The 22809-nt window shown below is 34.7% G+C and overlaps 2 protein-coding genes across 38 annotated transcripts in view; both read left to right on the top strand.

Moving 5' to 3' along the window:
• LOC118268071 (glutamate-gated chloride channel) overlaps positions 1-22809 on the top strand; it is a 124298-nt gene that overhangs the window by 67093 nt on the left and 34396 nt on the right. The gene's annotated exons all lie outside the window — the stretch shown is intronic.
• On the top strand, positions 957-4825 carry LOC126912765 (uncharacterized). Its single transcript, XM_050706671.1, has 2 exons — positions 957-1283; positions 3719-4825. Exons 1-2 carry the CDS (start codon positions 957-959, stop codon positions 4613-4615), a joined length of 1224 nt encoding a protein of 407 aa, XP_050562628.1. The 3' UTR covers positions 4616-4825.

Genomic DNA, 22809 nt, shown 5'->3' with positions numbered 1-22809 from the left:
CGCATGAGCCATTTTACCCGGATTTTTGTAAACACTAGAAATAAGAGGCTGTTCCAATATTTTTCTCCTTTTCTTTGTTTCTAACAAAAATAATATGCTTTAAAGTATCTGCTACAGTTGGAAGCACAGATTTATTTATCAAACAAGGTGATCCAAAAATGGGGCAATCTGCTTCGTTTCGGAAAATTCTCTTCGACGTTATAACGTAGGTATTTTATTAATTTTAAACTCACAATTTAAAACGAACTGAATCACACAATTAATAGCACTGGAATAATGTTAACGTGAAGGTAGAAATGTAAATAACATCATCATCAAAACATTCCAACTACACAACTCAACTTACAAAGTACCCACTATCTTACTATTGGATTTTTAATAAATTTGGCGTAGTATTATCATACGTTAGCAATTTATTACCATTATATGGACTACTTATTATGAAATTTATGATATACAGGATATTATAATTCACAATAATAATAAAATAATTGTTTATTTCTTTGTATATGAAGTTCTTTAGTATGGGTCGATTTCAAGATTTTTTATAAACTTCAAGCGGCAGTAGAGGGCTAAAAGTGGGTTCCAATATTTTTTTTATTATTTTTCTCGTACCTTTGGGAGTACAATACAACAAACTGCTGCTATTCAAATGTGAAAATCAAAAATTTTTTTTGACGCTCCACCCTAATGTACATAACCACCACAAACTTATTGGTGAATCCACGAACATTATATGCTCACTGACTGTGAAATTATTTAGATACTATTATACTGAGTAACTACCATGACATCATAACTAGGTCGTTAACTATGAATCCGCTCATTAGTACTCAGTATAAAATAAATATTATACTGGAAACAATACTCACCAATATTTTTCCGAAATGAAATTTATATTGGCAGTAATATTTGTGTTCGAACTACACTTTATTGTTTTCTGCGTCAAATACAAAATGATATTTCAAGGAATCGAGTTTTGTAATAATCCAGACCCGCCGTATGAAAAACAGAAGAAGGTAGATGTGCATATTGTGGCCGTGAATAACAGTGACAACTTCTACTATAACGCGAATTTTAGTGTCTTTGAAAACTTAGCTGGATACTCGTGGAGGTTCAAAAATGGATACGAGAAAGGTGGAAGGATAATTTACGAGAACGACTTCAAAGGACTGTCCTGCAGGAGTTTCCTCCCAAAAGTAATCTACGGCATCTCCTCATTAAAATTTAATTCGAAGACCTGTGAAATATTTCCTGGAAATTATTCCTTCCATAAGTTAGAGGTGACTAAATTGGATCGGGGCGCTAATTTGTTGCCGAACAGACATATTGGTGTGAACGTTTTCTTTTTAAGTTATTACAAACCCAGTGGGACCTGCTTTTGTATAGAATCACGTGTGTTGTTCATTAAAATTTGATGTCTACGGAGAATTGATGTGTTATTTTTGTCTTATTTTAAATGTTTTTTACATTGTGTGACCTTGTAATAGTAATAGGAATGTGACGTCAATTTTTGGTAACTTATTGAGTAAGTTTTAATGTGTAGATGTCTTTCTTTATAAATTTAAAATGCAGAAAGTTTAAATAAAATAACAATACAACATTTCCTTACAGTAAGAAAATTAACGTAAAAAGCAAGTAATTTATTATATGTATATAAATGCAGTCTTCCCAACAAGGTTACGTGAGCTTAAAATAGAACTGCAGTTATTTTAAAGTAAGGCTAAAGCACTATACAGGGGGTGTCATATTCAGTTCAGAGTGGCCGCTAGTACTAACACCTCATTATACAGGGCGAGGTCATCAAGAAAACATTAAAGAGCCTCATCTCGTCACTGGTGCTTCTCTATTCGTGACACAACTTGAACTAATAGGGAGACTAATTATTTATTTTATATTCAGGGATTTATTTAGTAAAACAAAGTAATCTGATTTATTGCATTGAATTTTATTATAATTAAAAGCTCATTGACAGAATATGTGTTTCCAGAAGGATACTACTTAGGTGTCGTAAAATTAATAAATAGCTCAACTAGAGGACTGGCCGACAGACTAACATTTTAAATATTTTACTATTAGCTTTGAGGTTTAAAAGTGCTTTCCTGGTTTAATTGAAATAAATGGTTTTGAAATTTTGACGCATAAATGGCCTGCATGGAGGTATGCTTCATCTATCATCACTTACATCATTGTTTACCAGATAACGCAAAAGAGTGTGAAAAGTGGATATATACAGTCCTATATAAATTATTAAAATACATAGATCGAAGTTCGACTCCTTCACAAAAATAGTGCGTGAAAAACTACCCTTATCCTTGTTTTGACAGGTGTACAATACAACATGTCCTTTAATATTTATTACATAGACTTACACTTATAAATATGTAACAACAGTAGCGAACTATGTCATAAAATATCCTTTTACCCTCCTCATAGCTCGAAAGGAAACCCCTTAAAGTATCAAAGTATCAACGGATTTAGAATTCGGTCAACATACATACAAACAGAGCCGAGCCTTATACACATAAATATAAAAAACAAAATAAGCCGTGAAAAAACACAAATCACCAAAAAATACATTTTTTTTTCAGCCGCAAACAAGGAGATAGTAAAACCGTCGTATTTTTATACATCCCTTTGAAACATTTATTTAAATTCATCTACACAACGCCCACGCAATTTTATTTTCTTTGTCCTACATTTTCTCTTACATAATTTACATAAGCAAATAAGGAACTAGTGTATTTTGCTTTTATTTACTTTTTTGAGTAAACAGCTAAAATAGTCACGCACGTTATGTCAACTCACTGTATAATTTATTTGGTTTCACATACATATTTCGTATCACATACGCCTGGCAGTAAGCCAGTGTATCTTGAGCTCTGGGCTCTTAGAAAAGTTTGGAGTAGTGAGCTCTCTGTTCTAAGATAAAACGTCTGTTAAGTGGCCTCTCGGCTAAAAGGGCTTGAGTGTCGTTGTGAAACTAGTGGTGACAAGAGTCTAACTGGCCTTTGTCTTGGCAAGAATAAGAGACCGACATCTGCGGTAAGCATCCTTGAGATATAATCGAATAAGTGAAGTTTACTTATTACACCATCTCAACCCCTACTTCGGTAGGTGCTCATCTTATTGTGCTACGATGCTTATCAATGGAAATTGATTGTTGTGTTCTCATTAATAGATATAATTTTCAAAAGTGATTTAAAACACCCAATCCTTGGAAATGCTTGCGCAGAAAAACTCTTGCTAGACCAATTTTATCTGTATCTGTACATAGATACAACGTACATTTTTCTATGTTCACCACTTACATTAAGGTCCCACTTCACTAACACGAAACGGGTCGGGATATAGCTTGGCGGTTCAGAATAGCCCATTTACTTAAACAAGTCTCGGTTAAAATAGAGACATGTTCACGTCAATGGGCGCTCACCTTAGTTCTCTTACAAAAAGATAGTTGATGGGGAAAAATTGGCGAAACACATTTCCAGAAGGCTGAGCACCCTTTGTTTTAGGAAAAGGTCAACGTGGAGTCATGTTTCCAGTTACATTTTCATTATCGGTTGTGTTTTTTGCTGAAGAAAGAAACGAGCACGCATTGTGAGGGCAATGACCCGGAATATCTTGGCGCTATAAAGATTATATCTTGTTTTTCTTCTTTTACTTCTGTGAAGGGCTTCAGGATCTTTAGATATTGTGTTACGTTTGTTAATATATAAATGTCCTAAAACACTGCTCAGCGCATATGTTCGCGGATGACCTCTGTGCCTTGCGAGCCGGTACTGACATCGCTGAGACGTGCCGACTTGTTCAACAAGACGTGGACGCTGTAGTTAAGTGGTCTCATGACAATGGAATAGTGCTAAATTCAGAGAAAACACAATACCTAATTATTCACTCACCTTACTCACCACTGAAGGAAACTCCTTTACCAATATACACTCACACGTTTGATTGTATTCATAGAAACACGGTCAATTGCAGCTGCAAACCTATCCAGAGAGTAAATTGTGTGACTTACCTAGGGGTTAAAGTTGACGAGCATTTTTCCTGGATTGATCATGTAAATTACTTGTGCAATAAACTTAGAACTATATTAAGTAAATTTTACCACCTAAGTTATAGAGTTCCTAGTAGTACATTAAGAGTGTTGTATAAATGTATGGTGGAGTCTGTGATGGATTATGCTCTTGATTGCTATGGGCTTACGTTCAAGACCCACATGGAAAAATTAGAAAAACTACAAATTAGGTTCCTTAAACTACTAGTAGATAAAAAAACTAAAAATAAATATAAAAAAGACTACTATAAGTTATTTAAAATCTGTAAAGTATTACCTATCAGTCTCAAGCATAAATACATTCTCGCAACTAATAACCACAGCAAGCATGAGCATAATTCACCACTGACAATAGTATGTAATAAAAACAACACCCGATCGATGTCGTCTGGTAAATACGAGGTACCAAGAGTTAATAATGTTTATGGTGATCGATCATTAAAAAAGCGTATCCCGTACTTACTCAACCATTTACCAAACGAAATCCGGGAAGAGAAAAGTAAGAATAGATTTAAGTTTAAACTAAAAAAATATCTGTTTAGTACTTTACCTTAATTACTGTTTCAACACATAATATATCTACACTACTACATAACAAACTACAGTAAATTTCTTATCTAATAAATGTACTCGCAATCTAGCTACCAGCTACCTAAACATGTAAATAAACGTATGTATATAAAATGCACGGATACATACATATTTATATATATAATATATAAATAATATACATATATATATTACATACACATATATATATATATAAAAATAAATAAATATGTTATTATATAAAACTTATTATACTACACATATTATACTACATATTATACCTATATATTTACTAAACATTATACTACTGTGTAAACATTTACCACTAATAATTTTAAACTTTTGGATCCGACAGACAAACTACATATATAGTTTTGTCGGACTATGTACTAGTTTATAAGTTCATAACATGTACCTTTTAATAAAATAAATAAATAATAAAATAAATACATACGACACAAGTGTTTTTTTTTTGGTTATTTTTTTCCTCTGATAAGAATATAAGAAGATGGTAGATAACTGTTTATTTGTACCAGTGAGTTTAGACTGCACTGCACAATAGTGGGTGCGATTCCCGCACGGAACAACTCTTTGTGTGCTCCACAAATTGTAGTTTCGGGTCTGAGTGTCATGTGTATATGAACTTGTATGTTTATAAACGCGCCCACGACACAAGCGAAAATACTAGTGTGGCGCAATGTTAAAAAAAGTCACAAAGAAATAACACTTATAATTGTCTTACATTTACTTCTGATAAAAGTATTTTATATAATACAAAAATAGATCTATTGATAGAGAGAATAGATTAATCAAAATATCTCATAACTCAATCAAAACGTAATGAGTACAAAGCAATCCGCTCATATCGCATCCAATCAAAAGTGATTAACAAAGTAATTATTTCTTATTAAAACTACATCACTTACTTATTAAGGACATTCTTCTCTTTGTACTATTATCATCAAACAATACAGTCATAATAGACATACATACATAAGGTCCAATTTCGTAAAGCAAATGTGAGAGTTCAGTGTATGGCACAAACTTCTATAGGTCTTATTACGAGCAAAATTAACATTTTTTTTTTAGATTCAAGTATACAATTATATTATGTTTTTCTTCACTTTATTTCGTTTCTTTTTTCATTATTTAGTAGCGTATGTTTCGAATTTGCAAGTATAGTATTAAGGTTTAATTTTTTCATAATGACTATTGACTTTGTTCAGATTTTGTATGCTTTTTTATGTTGTTTATGTTTTTCTTTTTTGTTATTAGACTTAGTTATAAGGCCTTTCTCTCACATTGGGGAATACTGTAATGGTAGTTCTGAGGTGAGATTTAATAAATAGATAAAGAAATTACAAATGTACAGTATGAATCAATATTACAAGATATTATTATAAGCTAAAATCACTTACTTTATTATTAGCACGTACTTTATTATTAGCTAAGCTTACATACAAAAAAGTGACTCGAAATGCCAAGAAACTCAAGAGTCGGGATCGCGAACATTAATCAACTAAGCATAACATGTAGGCAGACAAAAAATGCTAAAGCCTTACATTGATAGATGGGACTAGAGAGCATGAAGTACACATACATACATAGCTACAATACATACATATATTTTACTAAAAGTAAAAGAAACAGCTCCATGAGGAAAAATATTTACTTCTAAGGCTTTTTGGTGTTGTATTGATACAAATGTAAGCACTTATCACCCGTTTATGTTTGCTACAACGATGCTAGATTACAGTACTTTTTGTGGCCTTACAAATGGCAAGAGTTTTTCACATAGATTGATGGAGCTGCCTCGACCTAAATATGTTCTACTTACAAAACTTTGACTGGGTTTTTGCTTATATCATTGTTATCATGGTCAAGTTAGTGATTAATTGGAAGGATGCGTTGTTCTCTTTTTTTTAATAGTCTAGTAATTTTTTTTGATGTCGTGAATAATTACGATGTCGTGTTGGCCTGGAGGTTCTAGGCCCGCTTCTAATGCATTAAAGTGTTAAAGCGACTGTTTCCGAGTTATATGTACTTTCTAAAATTATTTAGACACCACTGATTATAATTTCTAATTATAAGTTTGAAATCGCCAACACGCAAACGTGATTATTAATGCTCAAACCTTCTCCATGTGAAAAGGGTTTGGTTAGCAGTGGCCACTTATAGGCTGATGATTTTTTTAGTTAAACTGAATAATTCATATCGTTTCTCAAGATGAAATTAAGTAGGTACATACTACTTCTTTTTTATATTTTTAATCACATTTTGATGAGTAACCCTAACACATCTTGGTATAATTTTGTACCATGTTAGCCATGTCATACCAGGAAACAAACTTTATCCTGTACCATTTCCCGGGATTTAACAAGCGTAATCATCAATTTACACGGTTATCTCGGAGTCAGTGACTTCCAACGTTATATTCAAGTGTGTGAGACAAAATGGCAGCAAGCCAACAGCAAAGGTCTCGCATATTTAAAGTGTACAAGAGCAACACTACCTACTACCTAGGCGTAGTTGGATCGATACTAGCCAGGTATGACGTAGCCACCTTAAGTTCTAGATATCATGGGGTCACTGAACTTAGGGGAAGCAGGCATTATAAAATTACCTACTTGAATAGAAAAAAGAAAATGGTTGGTTACTTTAACCAACCTTTTTCATTAGAAGGAAATGTTGTGGACATATGTTTAATCTGTTTGATCCTATCCTTTGCAGATTGTTAGATAAGTAGATGACAGAGATGCAGTAGATATTATGTATTTAACAGTTACTTTTCATTAATGTTAAATATTGATACATAGTCAAAGGAATCCTATAGTAAAACATCAAAGGCAATTAAGAATTCAAGTATCTACCAACATGAAACTTAGCCGTATCAGTATGAAGGAATTGAACATAAACGCTTTAAGCGCCCAGTTAAATATCAATTACCAATATCTACACTAAATAAGGAGCAGAAAAGAGAAACATATACACGAAAATATGTGTCACACGTCGCATATGTATATGTCACACAGACGGGATTTAAGTGTTAAAAAGAACCATTAAATTACTAAAATATTGATACATTTAACGTTATAACCCTTACAAAAATTTGTTACAAAGATAAACCAAAAAATACATTACAGTTACATCACGATTTTATAATCTGAAATGAACTGATATAATGCGATTAGGAGTAAGTTTTATTATTCTGCAAGAATCTCTCAATTGGCATCTGTATTCGTAATTAAACTGCCCTAAGACATTGACATTTTAATAAAGACAGACGGCGCAACGTTAAGAGAATCCGTTAATGACTGCTATTTAGAGACTGATCAATTGATGAAGTCACCACATGTTATTAAAAGACATCCTGATTGAAAAATATGAACAGCAACAACTATTCATATTACCAGGAAGTAAGGTTGAGATTCGCGTGTGATTCTCACTTTATTGTTCTGCATGGGTCTTGATTAACTATATTTAGAACGAACGCATGTTTATGTATATATATGTATACATACAACATCACGCTTTTTATCTCCGAAGAGGTAAACAGAGGTGCATATTATGCAACGTAATGTCATTGTAATATGTACACCCACTTTCCACAATTTATGTTGTAAGTCCGTGCTACTACTGAGAATTTTTCGAAAAATCGAAAAAAGCTTAGTAATACTTTGTTCGACCCGGAAATCGAACCCGAGACCCCTTGTCCGGCAGTCGCATACGACCACTCGACCAATGACGCAGAGGTATGGAAAATATTGTTTAAATAAAAACAGAGTTAGTTATCTGCACACTGTAGCAGCTGGTCTTAGGGGAGGTCTAAGCTCGCAATTATTAAGATAATTCCCTCCCAAATGTGTACTAGCCTAATTATTTGGAAAGTTTGTCCAAAAATATAACACTCGCTTCTCATAATGGCCCTCAAGGGACACTTGAGTTTGTGAAGTTCGTGATTAGATTTCTTCGTACACTAAGTTACGGAGAGCCTTAAAAGGCTCACGGACAAAATTAAAATGCTTTTTCTGTTCTGGTTTAGGATTTATCTCGACGTACAATTGCTTGGATTTACGTAAAACTTTTGTTTATTGTCCTATTTACTTTCGTCCTTAACTTGGTAGACACGTCTCCGCCATAAAAATGTGTTTTGTTTCTTTGTAGTTTAATGTTTGTGAAAATTTGAATTAGGTTCATACTTTGTCTGGCTAAAGGTACGAGCAATGTTACGCAACGTCATGTGCCTTTTATCCCCGAAGGGGTAGGTAGATGTGCACATTATAGCACGTAATGCCGCTATACAATGTACGACCATGTGTCACCATTTTTTGTGTGCAATATTACCTAAATACCAAATTGCTTGATTTATACAATTGTTGCAAGAACACTACACAGTCGTTGTTGCACCATTCTGTATTAAAGCGTTAAGTCTAATACACAACATAATTGAATGCAAAAACTATTAATTCCACGCAGGAATTCCATAGTTTCGTCTACATCTATGCCAAAATAGCCAACCGTAATTAAAACACACTCAATGCGTGCGAACATTATTCAAATGTACCATAAAAAAGCGTGTATCAATTCCTTAACAAAATGAATATGTATTTACACAAGTTAAGGCTATAGGGTGCTCCTTAATGCATATATTAATGTTGAAAATATCCTAGTACGGCAAACATGGCCGACAAATGGCTGGAGTCACGCAAACAATCGTAGACCTTGTTTCTGCTTAGCACCATTTAATAAGCTGGCGTTTTCGCCATTATTCGACATTGACCCACTTATTGTTAAATACAATAATGCCGTTTAAGATTCTGTATATTAATTGAATTGGGTTGGTTACCAAAAGCTTGTGGCTTGTATTTTTTCGTTGACACAATAGGCAGCTATTGTGTCTACATTTCGATATGATCATTGGTCAACAACACACTCATGGCAGCTCGTGTGTTACAGGTGTACTTTGGCTACGGTGATCTCATACCTTTAGGTGGCTCATAAGATTTGTTGCAGAGTAAAATGTGATTTTTGTTATTTTCTTCGACTTACTCTGTACTATATCTATTGTTTTATTATAACTTTCGTGAGACATACTAAATTAATTATTATGTAATCGGTTTACTCACGTAATTGTTTGACGAGGAACTCGACTAGTTTCAAGCTATGCTAGAGGCAGTAGCAGCGCGACAATCGCCGCGTCGTGCGTCGCGGAATGCTGCTCATGCATTTGAGCCTCTATCACAGCTTAAAACTAGTCGAGATCCTCAACAAACGGTTACGTGAGTAAACCGAAAACTATAGTAATTAATTTAGTATGTCTCACGAAAGTTATGATATACATTATTTTATTCTATTCACATTTACGATTTACCTTGCTTTTAAACTTTAAGCAACATAAATCCCCTTTTATTAGCGTTATTAAGGAAGAAAAATTTCATAAATTCTAATTCAATTACAAGAAAAACTTTGAAACTAAATTCATCTTTTAAATTACATGAAACACGAGCTAACTTTTTTATAGAAAAGGGAAATTAATATTAAATAATAAATGTGTTTAATAATTGTATTTTTTATAAACTTTTTGCTGCTAACTTTATCCAATTTACCTACTCATCATACATCTGAACTTTACCTAACCAGGATTAAAGCACTACATGTCTTTACAAGATGTCGAAACTGGTACATTGGTACATTTACACTCATAACATTATTGTGTTGCATTCGATACAATGCATAAGAAAAAAAAGGCAAATAAAGCTCGGTCTTCATCTTTTTTCTTTAAACCACGACGATTGCAAGAAAGCACTCGGTCCACCTGATGGTAAGTGGTTACCATGGCCTATAAACGCATTTTTAAGGGGGGAAAATCATCCAATGACTTCTCCCGTCTTGGGCAAGACGAAAGGGAGTGTCAGACTCTTACTGACTAAAAACACCGCGCAACCTACTATAAGCTGTACTATTTACGTGAGTAAACCGTGATTTTTAGTTAATTTGATAATGAGGATGATAATGATTACTATTATATTGAGACCTACTTGACAATACCCTAAATTCTAAGCAGGGCAAAGTCACAGGCGAAAGGCTAGTAATAAATAAATTACACGCGATTCGAAGTTAATTTGTTCTTACTCTGGATTCCTGAAAGTTTGTTAATGAAACCTGCCTTTTCGTAAAAGTTTAACTGTAACATGGAACCGCCACATTCGTAAATGAATTTTTAAAATTACTTTCAGGTTTTTGTGTCGGAGGTTTATCGTGTGTTATTTATAGATGAAATTGTTACAAGTTACTGCTGGTACACGTGTATATTATATTCACGCCTTTTATTCTCTTAGGGGTAGACAGAGGTGCACCTGTAAATTACGGCATATAATACCACTGCACAATATACACCTACTTTTCACTATTTGTGTAATAAGTCCCATGTAATAGAGGTTGAGCTTATTCTCATGTACTGGGCAAAATTCCAGGCTCCCTGCTTCTATTAAGATTTTTTACACGTGTTTCATTCACGACCTATATGATAAAGACAAAAACAGATCTCTGTCCTCTTTTTACTTGAAAGAAAACTATTAATAAATAACAATTGACCTACCACAGCCCCAAATATTATGTAGAAACCAAATCAATATCATAATATAATACCATAAATTAATTAAGCGACTAAAGAATTATAGGTATATAGGTACTACTTCATCACAAACTCGACTCAACTCTTTTTACAAGTAGACTTTGATCGCCATTATCGATTTATAAACCAGTCATCACAATTCCCGAGGTAATTAACAAAGAACCTTTTAACTCAGTAATTAATAACTACAATGTTAATTACAGAACACTCCTGTACTTCAATCGACTATTTATTTTATGTTTAAATTCATTTTTATGTTGGAAGTGGTTAGTTGGATCATTTTGTGTTCGAATTTTCCTTAAGAAAATAAGCTTATTAGAGGTAAAGTCTGTCTAAACTTCGTCAATGCCTAAGTGTTTTCACCAGAGATGTGCTATGCTACGTTGCTGTGGATGCGTTTGGCTTCCATCAATCATATTCATTAGTACATATGTATAGCTTAGCACTAGGGGAAAAGAACTCAGCTAAGCAATGTTTTTAGGATACATTGAATATTCAAACTGCGCATCTTTCTCGCACAGCTACATAACGATCACATAGATCACATAGATTCACATCTTCGGAGCATAGTTACATAGCACATCTTTGGTGGAAAAGCATTCTTAGTCTAGTGTTGTGTAACAGACATATTGAAACTATACTAGAACGAATAAATTCTTAAAATTGTAATGAGTTTAAACAGACGCTACTCCCAGACTCTGTGTTGTGTGTGTGTAAAAAACAATATAGGTACATACATATAATTTTTTGTTACACACATTGTACGAACTAGCTCACAATTTTTTGGGTATATTATATATTCTAATAAATAATTGATCAGGTATCGGGTAGCACTACGATACGATACGACCGACTGACATAGTGGCGTGCCCGTATATCAAATATTAACGATCCTTCGATTTACCATAGTTACGAAAATATTTGACTCGATATTAATTATTTATTTAATCAATTTCAGTATTACGTGTTCCTAATTATTGGTTATAATTGCTTTATATGGGAAATGGGAGTTATTTCCTATAATGTTAGCCGTTCCTACGCTGGTCAAAATTAGAACTACGAGTACCGATTAGATTGTGAGCTTTTCTAAAATTCTAAAAACAGTAAGATTCGTTGGTTGTGACTACGAAGTATGAATTCCCAAATTTAGTATAAATGCTTTGCTATCATTTATAATTCTTCAAAGAAACCATTTTATGGATGAACCGATTTTTGTGGTCATTGAATTTTAATGTTATTTTTTTCGTTTCAAACAACAGAATAATTCATTAAAATATACCTACGTAACTGAAAAATATCCATGGATTTTCTGTTTTGGTGCCCACAAAACATTTATAGATTCGGAATAAAAATGTTGAATAAAAAGTTTCTCAGCAAATATAAAACACTGTTGAATGCTGACTGAGTAAAAAAGTACCAAATACCTACCAGTGGGTAGGATTACGTCAATAAAAAGAATATTACGAAAAAAAAACTTTCATATTTTTTTAGCAAATTCTGTTGACATTTCATAAAAGCGAGTTTACATTTTATTCCCTTCGGGTTCCTTCGTTCGCTTTTTGTTTTCATTCAATATTATATTAGAAAACAGAATATTTTCCTCAAACGCGACAGCATATTAAGTTACACCATTCAATAAGACCTTAGCAATCGATTTTCAATCTTATAATTTTTACGATAAAGTTAATAATCGAATATTTTTTATTAGGTCACTTTGATATGCTGTCGTCTAATTCTGAATATCAGTTTCCCTATAAACATTACGTGGAAAGGAGTACGGACTAAATAAGTTTGAACACGCAACGTTCGAGCTAACTCGAAAGGTTATCGTTTCTGAAAACGTTTACAATAACGCGTTTAATTAACTAGAAACCGTTGTAAGTTATTTTTAAGTTTTATTTGATTGGCCGCTGTTATTGTATGTGTAATATAAATTGTAATTTGTAATATGATTACTAATATAATATTGTAGGTACACGTTTTTTCTGATGATGTTTTTTTAAAAATTATCGAATGACTACTCCCACCATGGGCGAGGCGAGAGGGAGTGTCAGACTTCTGCTTTTCGAGCTGGAGCCCCGGTAAACCCGCTAGGTAGTTCGAAGCTCCGAATCCAGCATCAGATCTACCGGGACCCGTTTGTGGTGGTCTGACGACTTATGAAGAGGTTAGAGATGGGGTTTCGCTCTCTAAGAAATCTTTATCAATTCTATAGGGCCAAAATTTTAAATAATCCTTAACAACTTTCCACAAATACACAATACGATATTTTTTCTATAGTCTGTACCACCTAAAAGCATGTCATACTACTGTTTTACCAGTCTCAGACCAAATTATGTTCTTATACTACAAAAAAAGCTGAAAGATGTCACAAAGGAATGCATTTTCTTCTATCTGTGAAGCTTGGTAATGGGACTTGCAATGTCTGTCTTTTTGTCATTTCTTTGATGCGCTTTTTAGGTTTTTTGTTATTAGCTATGTCTACATAGTCATTAAGGCTTTGTGTAATAAGAACTATAGACGAAGGTATTTTGATACTATCGATACTTTTAATAATTCATTTGTGTTACAAATGCAGCAGCATAATCTCTGAATGTCTAAAGAAATTATTATCATGGCTAGAAAACATACGAGTAAATTCCTTAGCTTATCCAAACAGCATCAAACTATCTACTTCAAATCAAAATCATCAAAATCAAAATCATTTATTTCAAATAGACCAGGAAGGCACTTTTGAACGTCAAAGCAAATGTAATAATATTAATAATGTCTGTCTGTCGGTCAGTCCTCTAGTGAAGCTATTTGCTCGTTCCAAAGTGTAGATTCCTATGGAGAAGAACGAGCAAGAAACTCCATAGGTTACTCTTTTTCAATCAGATTTACAATACAATTTTTGGTTACATTGTTTCGATTACTTCAGCTATGTGAGAACAATGTAAAACTAATATACAGTCAAAGCGACAGAAAAAGAAAATAACCTAGAGGACAATAAAAATTAATGCAGTCCGGAGCTGACCAGTCCCAGTTGACAGCGCCCGTTCACGAACATGACACGTACACCAGCACCGCCCAACTCAACCATGTTGCAGGGAATCGAGCGATCCAATGCCCGTGCCACCGCCAATGAGACTTTTGAGTGAGCATGACAACTCCAAGCTGACATAAATGCATTCTACTAGTCTAATTTGATTTCAGTTAATTACAGGGCTCTCACATTTACAATAATTGTATAAAGTACAGAACACATCGAAATAACATGGTTATATTACTACATTTTTTTCGTTATCCTGTGGAGCCGGACCAGCTTGCCTCCAAGCATTTTTATCTTCTATATAATCATTTACTTTATAGTATGCTTGTCTACATAACGTTTTTTTAATACATAGTTTAAATTTTGATTCATTCAGATTCTGTATTTCCATTGGAACTTTATTATAACATTTAACACAGAATCCCATAAATGACTTACTTATTTTTGACAATCTAACTACTGTTTTAAAATCAACATGCATATATTGTCAGTTACGTTCATTCATCCTACACAACAAAAAAAAAATATACAGAAAAATATTTTCACTCACATTTCTGCTTACATTCCAATACTGTGAAAGGCGTTTGATGTGATAGACGTCACTTCTTGTTAGTGGCCGATAAATCACACGAGGAGCATCTAGAGAGAGGATTTCATGTCAACGTTGTCGATTCTCGTCTTTGGCGAAAATACGGAGATTTTTTCTTACGTGAGATGTTCGAGCAAAAATGTTTGTTGAATTGAAGTTCCCCTTTTTACACAGAAGAATTGAAATGTGCATTTAGCAGTTTTTATCCAATATATTGTAGTTAAATATACAACTACTATTACTATACATCTTATACTTAGTCTTTGTTCAAAACAGTTCGAGCTAGATTTTGGTTTGTCAAACCTTGATTAGGATTAAAGTTAGGTTATCGGATGACAAGACTGCTCACTGCCTAGTGTGATAAGACCATCAATTTGACTGTAATAGTACAATAATGGCTAGGGCTGTTCTTACCTTTATAGTCTGTCCGAGCATAAAAGAAGGGACAGATAGGGACGCGACCCTGGCCTCCCGAGCTGCTGCAGGAACTTTCCTCATATCCCTCCGTTTCTGCAGTGTCCCCATCAACCTTCGAGCTGAGGAAGTTGCGATCACCACTGTCTTGCAGAGGTGGTCGTAACTCCCACAGCTCTCCTATCCTACAGACCCACAATTCCCTACTAATTACCCCATTCCCTTTTCCTTTCAATATCATACAGGGCTTAATGAGGGGATTAAAGATCTTATTATTAGTATATCTTATTATTCTAAGTCTGATCTTATTATTACTATACAGTTATTACAACTTATTTTTTGAAAAACGAATACAAAAGATGACTTTTGTTATATAGCAATAAAGAAAAAACAACTTTTATAATACCAACCTAAAAATAATTCTGCAAGCAACGTTAACGTCACGCCTTTTATCCCCAGAAGGGGTAGGCAGAGTTGCTCATTACGACACGTAATGCCGCTATACAATTTACACCCACTTTTCACCATTTAAATAAATAAATCTACACACATTTCATTAAAACAAGTAATACCACAACAAAAATAAATTGCAGCAATCTGACACTCACGTTCCGCGTTCAAAAAGAGATGAAACAATCTCATTTCGCCGTCCCTAACCGCGCTGTCGGAATCAGCACATGCCGAATAGAACCCGTTCAATAGACGTATCCCGTCGGTTTAATTACTGGCACACTGTGAACAAGATTTAGGGCAATATTTACATTTTACTGCAGCCCCACGTCGCGTCGTGGCCATCCGACCGAACGTAATTAGTGTGGTGAGGCGACACAAAACGTTGCTGCTACTATATTCTATAACTAATATGACAGCCACATTTTACAGAGGCTGGGAAGCAGCGCTCTCGGTTATACCAGAAACTTTTAAATCTCCAACCCGCTTGTCTTGTAGTATCCAAGTGTAAAAATTATGTTGCGGAATACCTAGCGAGTTTATCAGGGCTCCGGTTCGAAAAGCAGGAGTAGGAACGGGGTGGTTTTTAGTCAAGTCAAGGAGTGTCTTCATCTGACACTCCCTCACCCAAGGCGGAAGAAGTCATTGGATGATTTACTCCTTAAAAAAGCGTAAAATTTATGCTTAACTCTAATTGTTTAGAGGAGACTGATAGTCTAGTAGTAGGTAAACTGCCAAAAGCGATTGATAATAATACACATGACACGCAGAAAAGCAATTAAGTGATATCGAACATAGCTATATACTTTGAATGATAATTTCATGGCTTTTCACCTTCGTCCTATATAAAAGCAACAAAGAAAAACAACTGAAGAACTTAAAGAAACAAGTCTTTAAAATACTTATTAGAAACTCACTGAGCACGATATCCAAAGATGAAAAGGCATGAGCACTTTATTTACTGTCTGCTCCGTGTGTGGTGAAATTATTTAATGTCGGGAAACTCTCCCGCGATGTGCTGAAAACATTTTTCAATAACGAAATGGTTTCGCCCCGGCACGGACATAACTTCATTTGTTCTTATTAAATTGGACGGCAGCCGCTGTTTGTGAACTTTGTGTAAATATTTGCTATAGTTATTATTATCAATAACTTTCATACGGCATGCGGTGTTCACATTTTATACGCCCGCATTCCAATAAATGGAAAACATTTCAATACTTTTTCCTCGTTTTACATTTTTATTTTATGCCTGGCCGAATGTAAATATGTAGCGCAAAATCGTTCAATTTGTCTTTAAAACGATTTAAAATTGGAACTAAAGTTGATTGACACCAGATTCCTTTTTCAAAAGGATTTAAAACAAAAATCCGTTTGTGGATTACCACAGAACAACATTTTGATTACATTCATAAATTCCGTTTTATCGTCGGACACATTAATGGCAAATTAATAAATAAATAATTAACGGCACTTTAGCGAGTATCACGCCAAGTGCGGTATTGATTTCATGAATTAGTTTGCCGGTCGCGTTCGGGCTTTGCGGTGTCTGCCGTGAGCCCCTAAGCCCCTAACTCCCAGCACGCGAACCAAGCCTCGACTATGTCTGTTGAAATATATCACGATTAGAACCATAGCCATAGTGTTTATGAACCCTAACGATTAAGTATTCAAATATCGATCTAGTGTATTTGTTGTAAAGTTCATATTTGGTTGATACAATAATGGGTTTGAAGTTGTCGTCTGGTCGAAAGGTCGAAAGACGTTAGAATTAATTGTTTTCATATGAAAGCACTTTTAATAATTAATTAATGGGCAGGTGACAACGAATAGGTTGTATAAAATGAGTTTAACACAGAATGCTGTCTGGCACACAATACTATAAGTACCTATGCATTTATCACAGATCACTGCTCTTATTAGAAATACGCTCTTTCGCACGGTTTTAAAGAGAGAAAATAGGTTATTTGTAATATAACCGGTAGGTGGAAGATAGCCGGATTTTTCGTGCGGCCAAAGATATCTTGTCGTAATAAAATAATATATTTCAAAACCTTACTCAAAATCTGTTTACAGCGCCCAAAACCTAAGAATTACACCTTATAAAACCCTAAACGTACTAACAAACACAACTTGAGTTCTACATCAAATAACGAATAGCTAGAATTTCCACTATTTTCGTTTACAGAAAGTAAAATAGCACCCGAAGTCACGAATCAAAGTAATTTCGGGCGCGCGATCGAGTTATTTATTGAATTTTGTAACAGTCGCGTTCAACAAAACTTATTACATAACATTCTTTATATTTCATAACAGCTTTTGTGAGTTTTTGCTGCATCACTACATAGTCTAAAACTTTCTTTTAAGTGTGGGAGAGCCATGCTTCGGCACGAATGGGTCGGCTCGATATGATAATTATGTGATACCATGTCCTCACCGAAAACCAACGTGAAACAACGCTTGCTTTGTGTGAGTAAGGTTACCGAAGGCCCAATTACCCCCTTTCCTAATCCACGATACCCCAACAACCCTTAAATTGTAAGGCGTCTGGTGTTTCGGGTGTCCATGGGCGGCGGTGATTGCTTACCATCAGCGTATTTACCAGTTTATAACAAAAAAAAAGCTTTCCGCTGTCTGTCTTTATGTATGCTTAGATCTTTAAAACTATGCAACGGAGTTTGATGCGGTTTGTTTAGCAGAGTGATTCTGGAGGACGGTTTATTTGTATAGTCAATGCGTACGAAGCCGCGGGCAAAAGGTAGTTTGTAATAATAATATTGTTACATTATCATAACATCTCTTTTGTTATATAATGGAATACAGGGACGACCTCCTGTAGTCCTACATAATATTGATTTTCCATTTGCTATTTTGGTGTAAGGCAAAGGGTAAGGCTTAAGGGGCACCCTCTATAACAATCATAACAGATATATTTTAGCTTATGTGAGCCAAAATTGCCAAACTGCCAACCCGCATTGAGCAAGCGTGGTGATTAATGCTCGAACGTTATCAGTGTGAGAAGAGAAGAGGTCAGCACTGGCCACTTATAGGGTGTTGATGTGATTTGAGCCTTTTTGTTAACGTGGGGAAAACATCCTATATTTTCTCTCGCCTTGGGCGAGGTGTCTCAGACTCTTACTGACTAAAAACCATCCCGTTCCTACTCCTGCTTTTAGAGCCGGAGCCCCGGAAAACCCGCTAGGTAGTCCACAGCTCCGGATCAGGCATCAGCCCCACTGGGCTCCATTTGTGGTCCTACTGGGCCCCATCTGTGATCCTACTAAGCCCCTTAGTATGTGGTGTGATGTGTGCTTAAATTGTAGAACTGGTAGAAGTAAAGCTACTTCTCTTACATGCTTACATACATACTTACATACATAGGTGCGTAGAATATAGGTTTTTTATCGAAAGTCTAAAAAACTTTTACCTAAGCGAAATCGTGGTACCTGCTGTTACAAATATAGGGTTAGATACGGTCACCACTAATAAAATATAAAAAGGGAAAGCCTCAACAAAATTGTTTCAGTCCAAAAGAAAATATACCTTGTCCCTTTTAAAATACGAAACATAATTATCCCGAAAACCAGTCGAATGGAACCACATATAGGCGGTTTTTTATCTCGTCTGTGCGGTAGCCCTGTTAATACGAAAAAATGTGGACTCAATCATTTTTACAACATTCAATTAATTGGATTGGGCTGGATATTAAGTGCTTATATAGCATTTTATTAACTTGATCGATGTCGATGGCGAATTTTGGTCCAAAATTACAGTTAGTCCGCAGGTCAAATGTTTAGGTATCAGACTAAGCATTAGATCCCGGGTTTAGGAGACAGTGACAACTTTCTCGGCAATTACAAAGCCAGAAATTGGGCACTCATAACTGGCTAAACAAATTGCTAACCAACATTTTTCCTGTCCCTTTAAAATTCTTTAAATTAAACATTAAAACCACTATGATAGAGTATAAAATACAATTGCACCATTCAACTTCATCCATTTTATACTACTTCATCAAGTAAGTAGTCTAAAGATAATACAGCTTTTATAACTTTTAACTTTGAAGTCTTCATTCTACAGACAGGACCACAGAAAGCAAGTTCCTTTGATGTAGCCACTAGCCATTGAGAATAAAACAAAACGATGCCCGTGGCTATAGTTGCACTCAAACCGCATTTTGCTATTGCTCTTTTTACGTCATGCACAATCCCGGGATTATCTCGAAAACGACTGTGGAAATCCCGGGATTACATAAGAGGATTGGATTTGTATCCCCTGACGGTAGCATAATTTTATTCTAACTTTAAACTGCGATTCGCTTTCGTTGGAGTTACCATATTTTTAAATGGTATTTTCGTGAAAAAGAATGTTTTTTTTGACCATGGCCAGTCAAGTTTGGAGATTGTGTATGTGGAAGTCAATAGTCCTGTAGTTAACAGTAACAGTCTATTGATAATGATAGATTGTAGAAAAAAATGAGAGCTCTAGAAAATAACACGCTATAATACCTTCAATGCTTTAGGTACCGGTAGGTAGGTCTGTGATAGACACGACAATCTAACTATATATGTGTATAGAAAAGTGCAGAAAGTATCACATCCAATTTCGCAAAATCCTAATCCTTAATACAGGACTTAAAGGATCGATAAGTCCAAATTTTGCAAAGACGATTTTCTTTGCTCGTTCTCCTGAGATAACCATAAAATATTATTTTACGTTTATGCAGGACTGTTCAATATCCAGAAATTAGTATTGAGGAACCATTTCTCTATAGGTTTTAAGATAATCTTTGTCATTATAATCAAGTAAATTAACACAAGGCACGTATTCTGTGGAGATTTCTCTTAAGAGCCCTAATCACCGGTAGCTTAGATCATGTTCTCGCTATTGGTCGCCTCCTATTTTTATATTTTTTAATATTATCTTATTTTGTATTTTATAAGTAGTATTTAAAAACGTAATTTAAGAGAATTTTAAATAAATGTTTGAAGTAAATAATGTTGACACTATAAAAATAATAGTTTAATATTATAAAACCTTCATCCCGTTACAGCAATTAAATGGAAAGGAAAAGCTGAACAATGCTCAATGAAAGAACATTCTGGAAACTTTAGCAATTAACCATTACACCGAAGTTCCACTGGGACTATTGAACTGAACTCATTTCATTAATTATTTCTTGATTTATTTCCCTTCCGACCGATTGAGTATTTTTAATCCATTAACGGTAATCGACGTTCAATCATTTAATCTTTAACAAAAAACGTTTAGCCGGTAACTGTGTCTACTTGTTCATTTTAGTTTCATTGTTATTTTTAATCGTATGATTTATCCTTGAACGATATTTTATTAATTATTATGTTTTTCGGCTTGCTCACGTAATTATTTGACGAGTAACTAGACTAGTTTCAACCAGTGCTAGAGGCTCATACACAGAAGCAGTGCGACAAACACCGCGGTGTGTTAAGGAATGGACCCTCTAGCATTGCTTGAAACTTTTTTTTTGCAAAATCGAAGTGATCACATGGAATAAAAAGGAAATAAATATCTTTGATCCAATCGATCCTTCTTCCTCGAACAAACAGACATCGCCTATTATTTTTGTATGACGTGTCAGTATTTTTATTGGCCAGTATTTTCTTTATTGGGAGAAAGAAAATGGCGTCGGGTTTCGTTATTAAAATCTGAGATTTCTCGTATGACTCATAAAAATATGATTCCAAACCATTATCTTTCCAGATGTAGTATTCTTGTGATTTCTTTTTTATTACGCTTTGTGCGTTTCGGTCTCGTTTTTTGCGGTTTAATGAAATGGAAAGCTTGTCACGAAGTAAAACCACGATGTCAAAACATTTAACTTTATTTTCTTTCTTTGTGTGAACATAAGATCACGCTCTTTATTCCTCAAAGGAAAAGATATAATTATACCTAGATATAGATTGAACGTAACACCTACTAAACACTAATTGTCTTTTGAGACCTATGTAAATCTATTATATAAAAATAAGTCGGGTTTTCCTTCCTGACGCTATAACTCCAGAACGCACGAACCAATTTCCACGGTTTTGCATTCGTTGGAAAGGTCTCGGGCTCCGTGAGGTTTATAGCAAAGAAAATTCATTGGTGGCGAAACGGAGTTCGCCGAGTTTGCTAGTATTTTATATAAAAGTCTTCCGTTACTGAATGACAGACTGACTAACAGACAACGCACAGCCGATATTATTGGACTGAGAAAGCTGAAATTTGGCGTATATATGTTCCTTAGGGAGTGTAAGGATTTCTCTAAATTCCCACGTAAACAGGAATCATCTATTTGAGCGTACGAAGTCGCGACCAGAAGTAAGGAAACTATAAGGGATAAGAAATAGTTTTTGGCTATCAATGACATTGACCAGATTTTAAAACGAACGAAAACGTGCCTATGTACGTTTAGATTCATTCCATACGTCTTTAAACACAAAGTTTAAACTTCATCAAAACAATCGACAACTTCAAAACAACCGCGTTCCTTTCTTGTATACTGGCCTCTAATAAAATTTTAACCGTTGCCGTTGATAAGAAAGGGCTTTATAAACGATCGGGACTTTGAAATTCGAATGAAAGGGTTCTAAGTTTGAAAGTTGGTGAGTTGGAGGGAAAATTGTATGTGTTTAGGCAAGCGACGGGTTTCGGGCTAGTCAGCAATTTAATTACAACTACACAATTGTTTCTTGATTATGCTCGGGTGCTATTAATAATGTTACATTGTAATCTCATTGTTAGTTCGCATACAAGGAATTGACATTGACCATGCTTTCTTTGTTTTATTTGATCATGTCTTTAACACGTTAAATGCCATATGGGGTACTAGAAACCGACGACATTAGCGGAGGATTTGCTTTCAATAATTTACTATTAGCAATCAAAAACTTAATTTACTGTTGGTATTCGGTTCCTAAACAAATTACTGGCTAGCAAAGCTTGTATTTTGGTATATAAACACCCAAATCCCCAAATCTACATGACCCATTTCAGCCCATCCACGTACGAAACTTCGCACATTTTTGTCATTTAAAACGCGAACGGGGTGAGCGCCTCATTCC

This window comes from Spodoptera frugiperda, chromosome 29 (genome assembly GCF_023101765.2).
Source record: "Spodoptera frugiperda isolate SF20-4 chromosome 29, AGI-APGP_CSIRO_Sfru_2.0, whole genome shotgun sequence".
NCBI lineage: Eukaryota > Metazoa > Arthropoda > Insecta > Lepidoptera > Noctuidae > Spodoptera > Spodoptera frugiperda.
This window is presented reverse-complemented; position numbering and strand designations above follow the sequence as displayed.

Bases quoted from the DNA above. Each gene is read 5' to 3' on its own strand.
- LOC126912765 (XM_050706671.1), top strand. From the start codon at position 957: ATGATATTTCAAGGAATCGAGTTTTGTAATAATCCAGACCCGCCGTAT. The intron at 1,284-3,718 runs GTGACTAAATTG...TGTTAATATATA, and splicing joins ATTCCTTCCATAAGTTAGAG to AATGTCCTAAAACACTGCTC.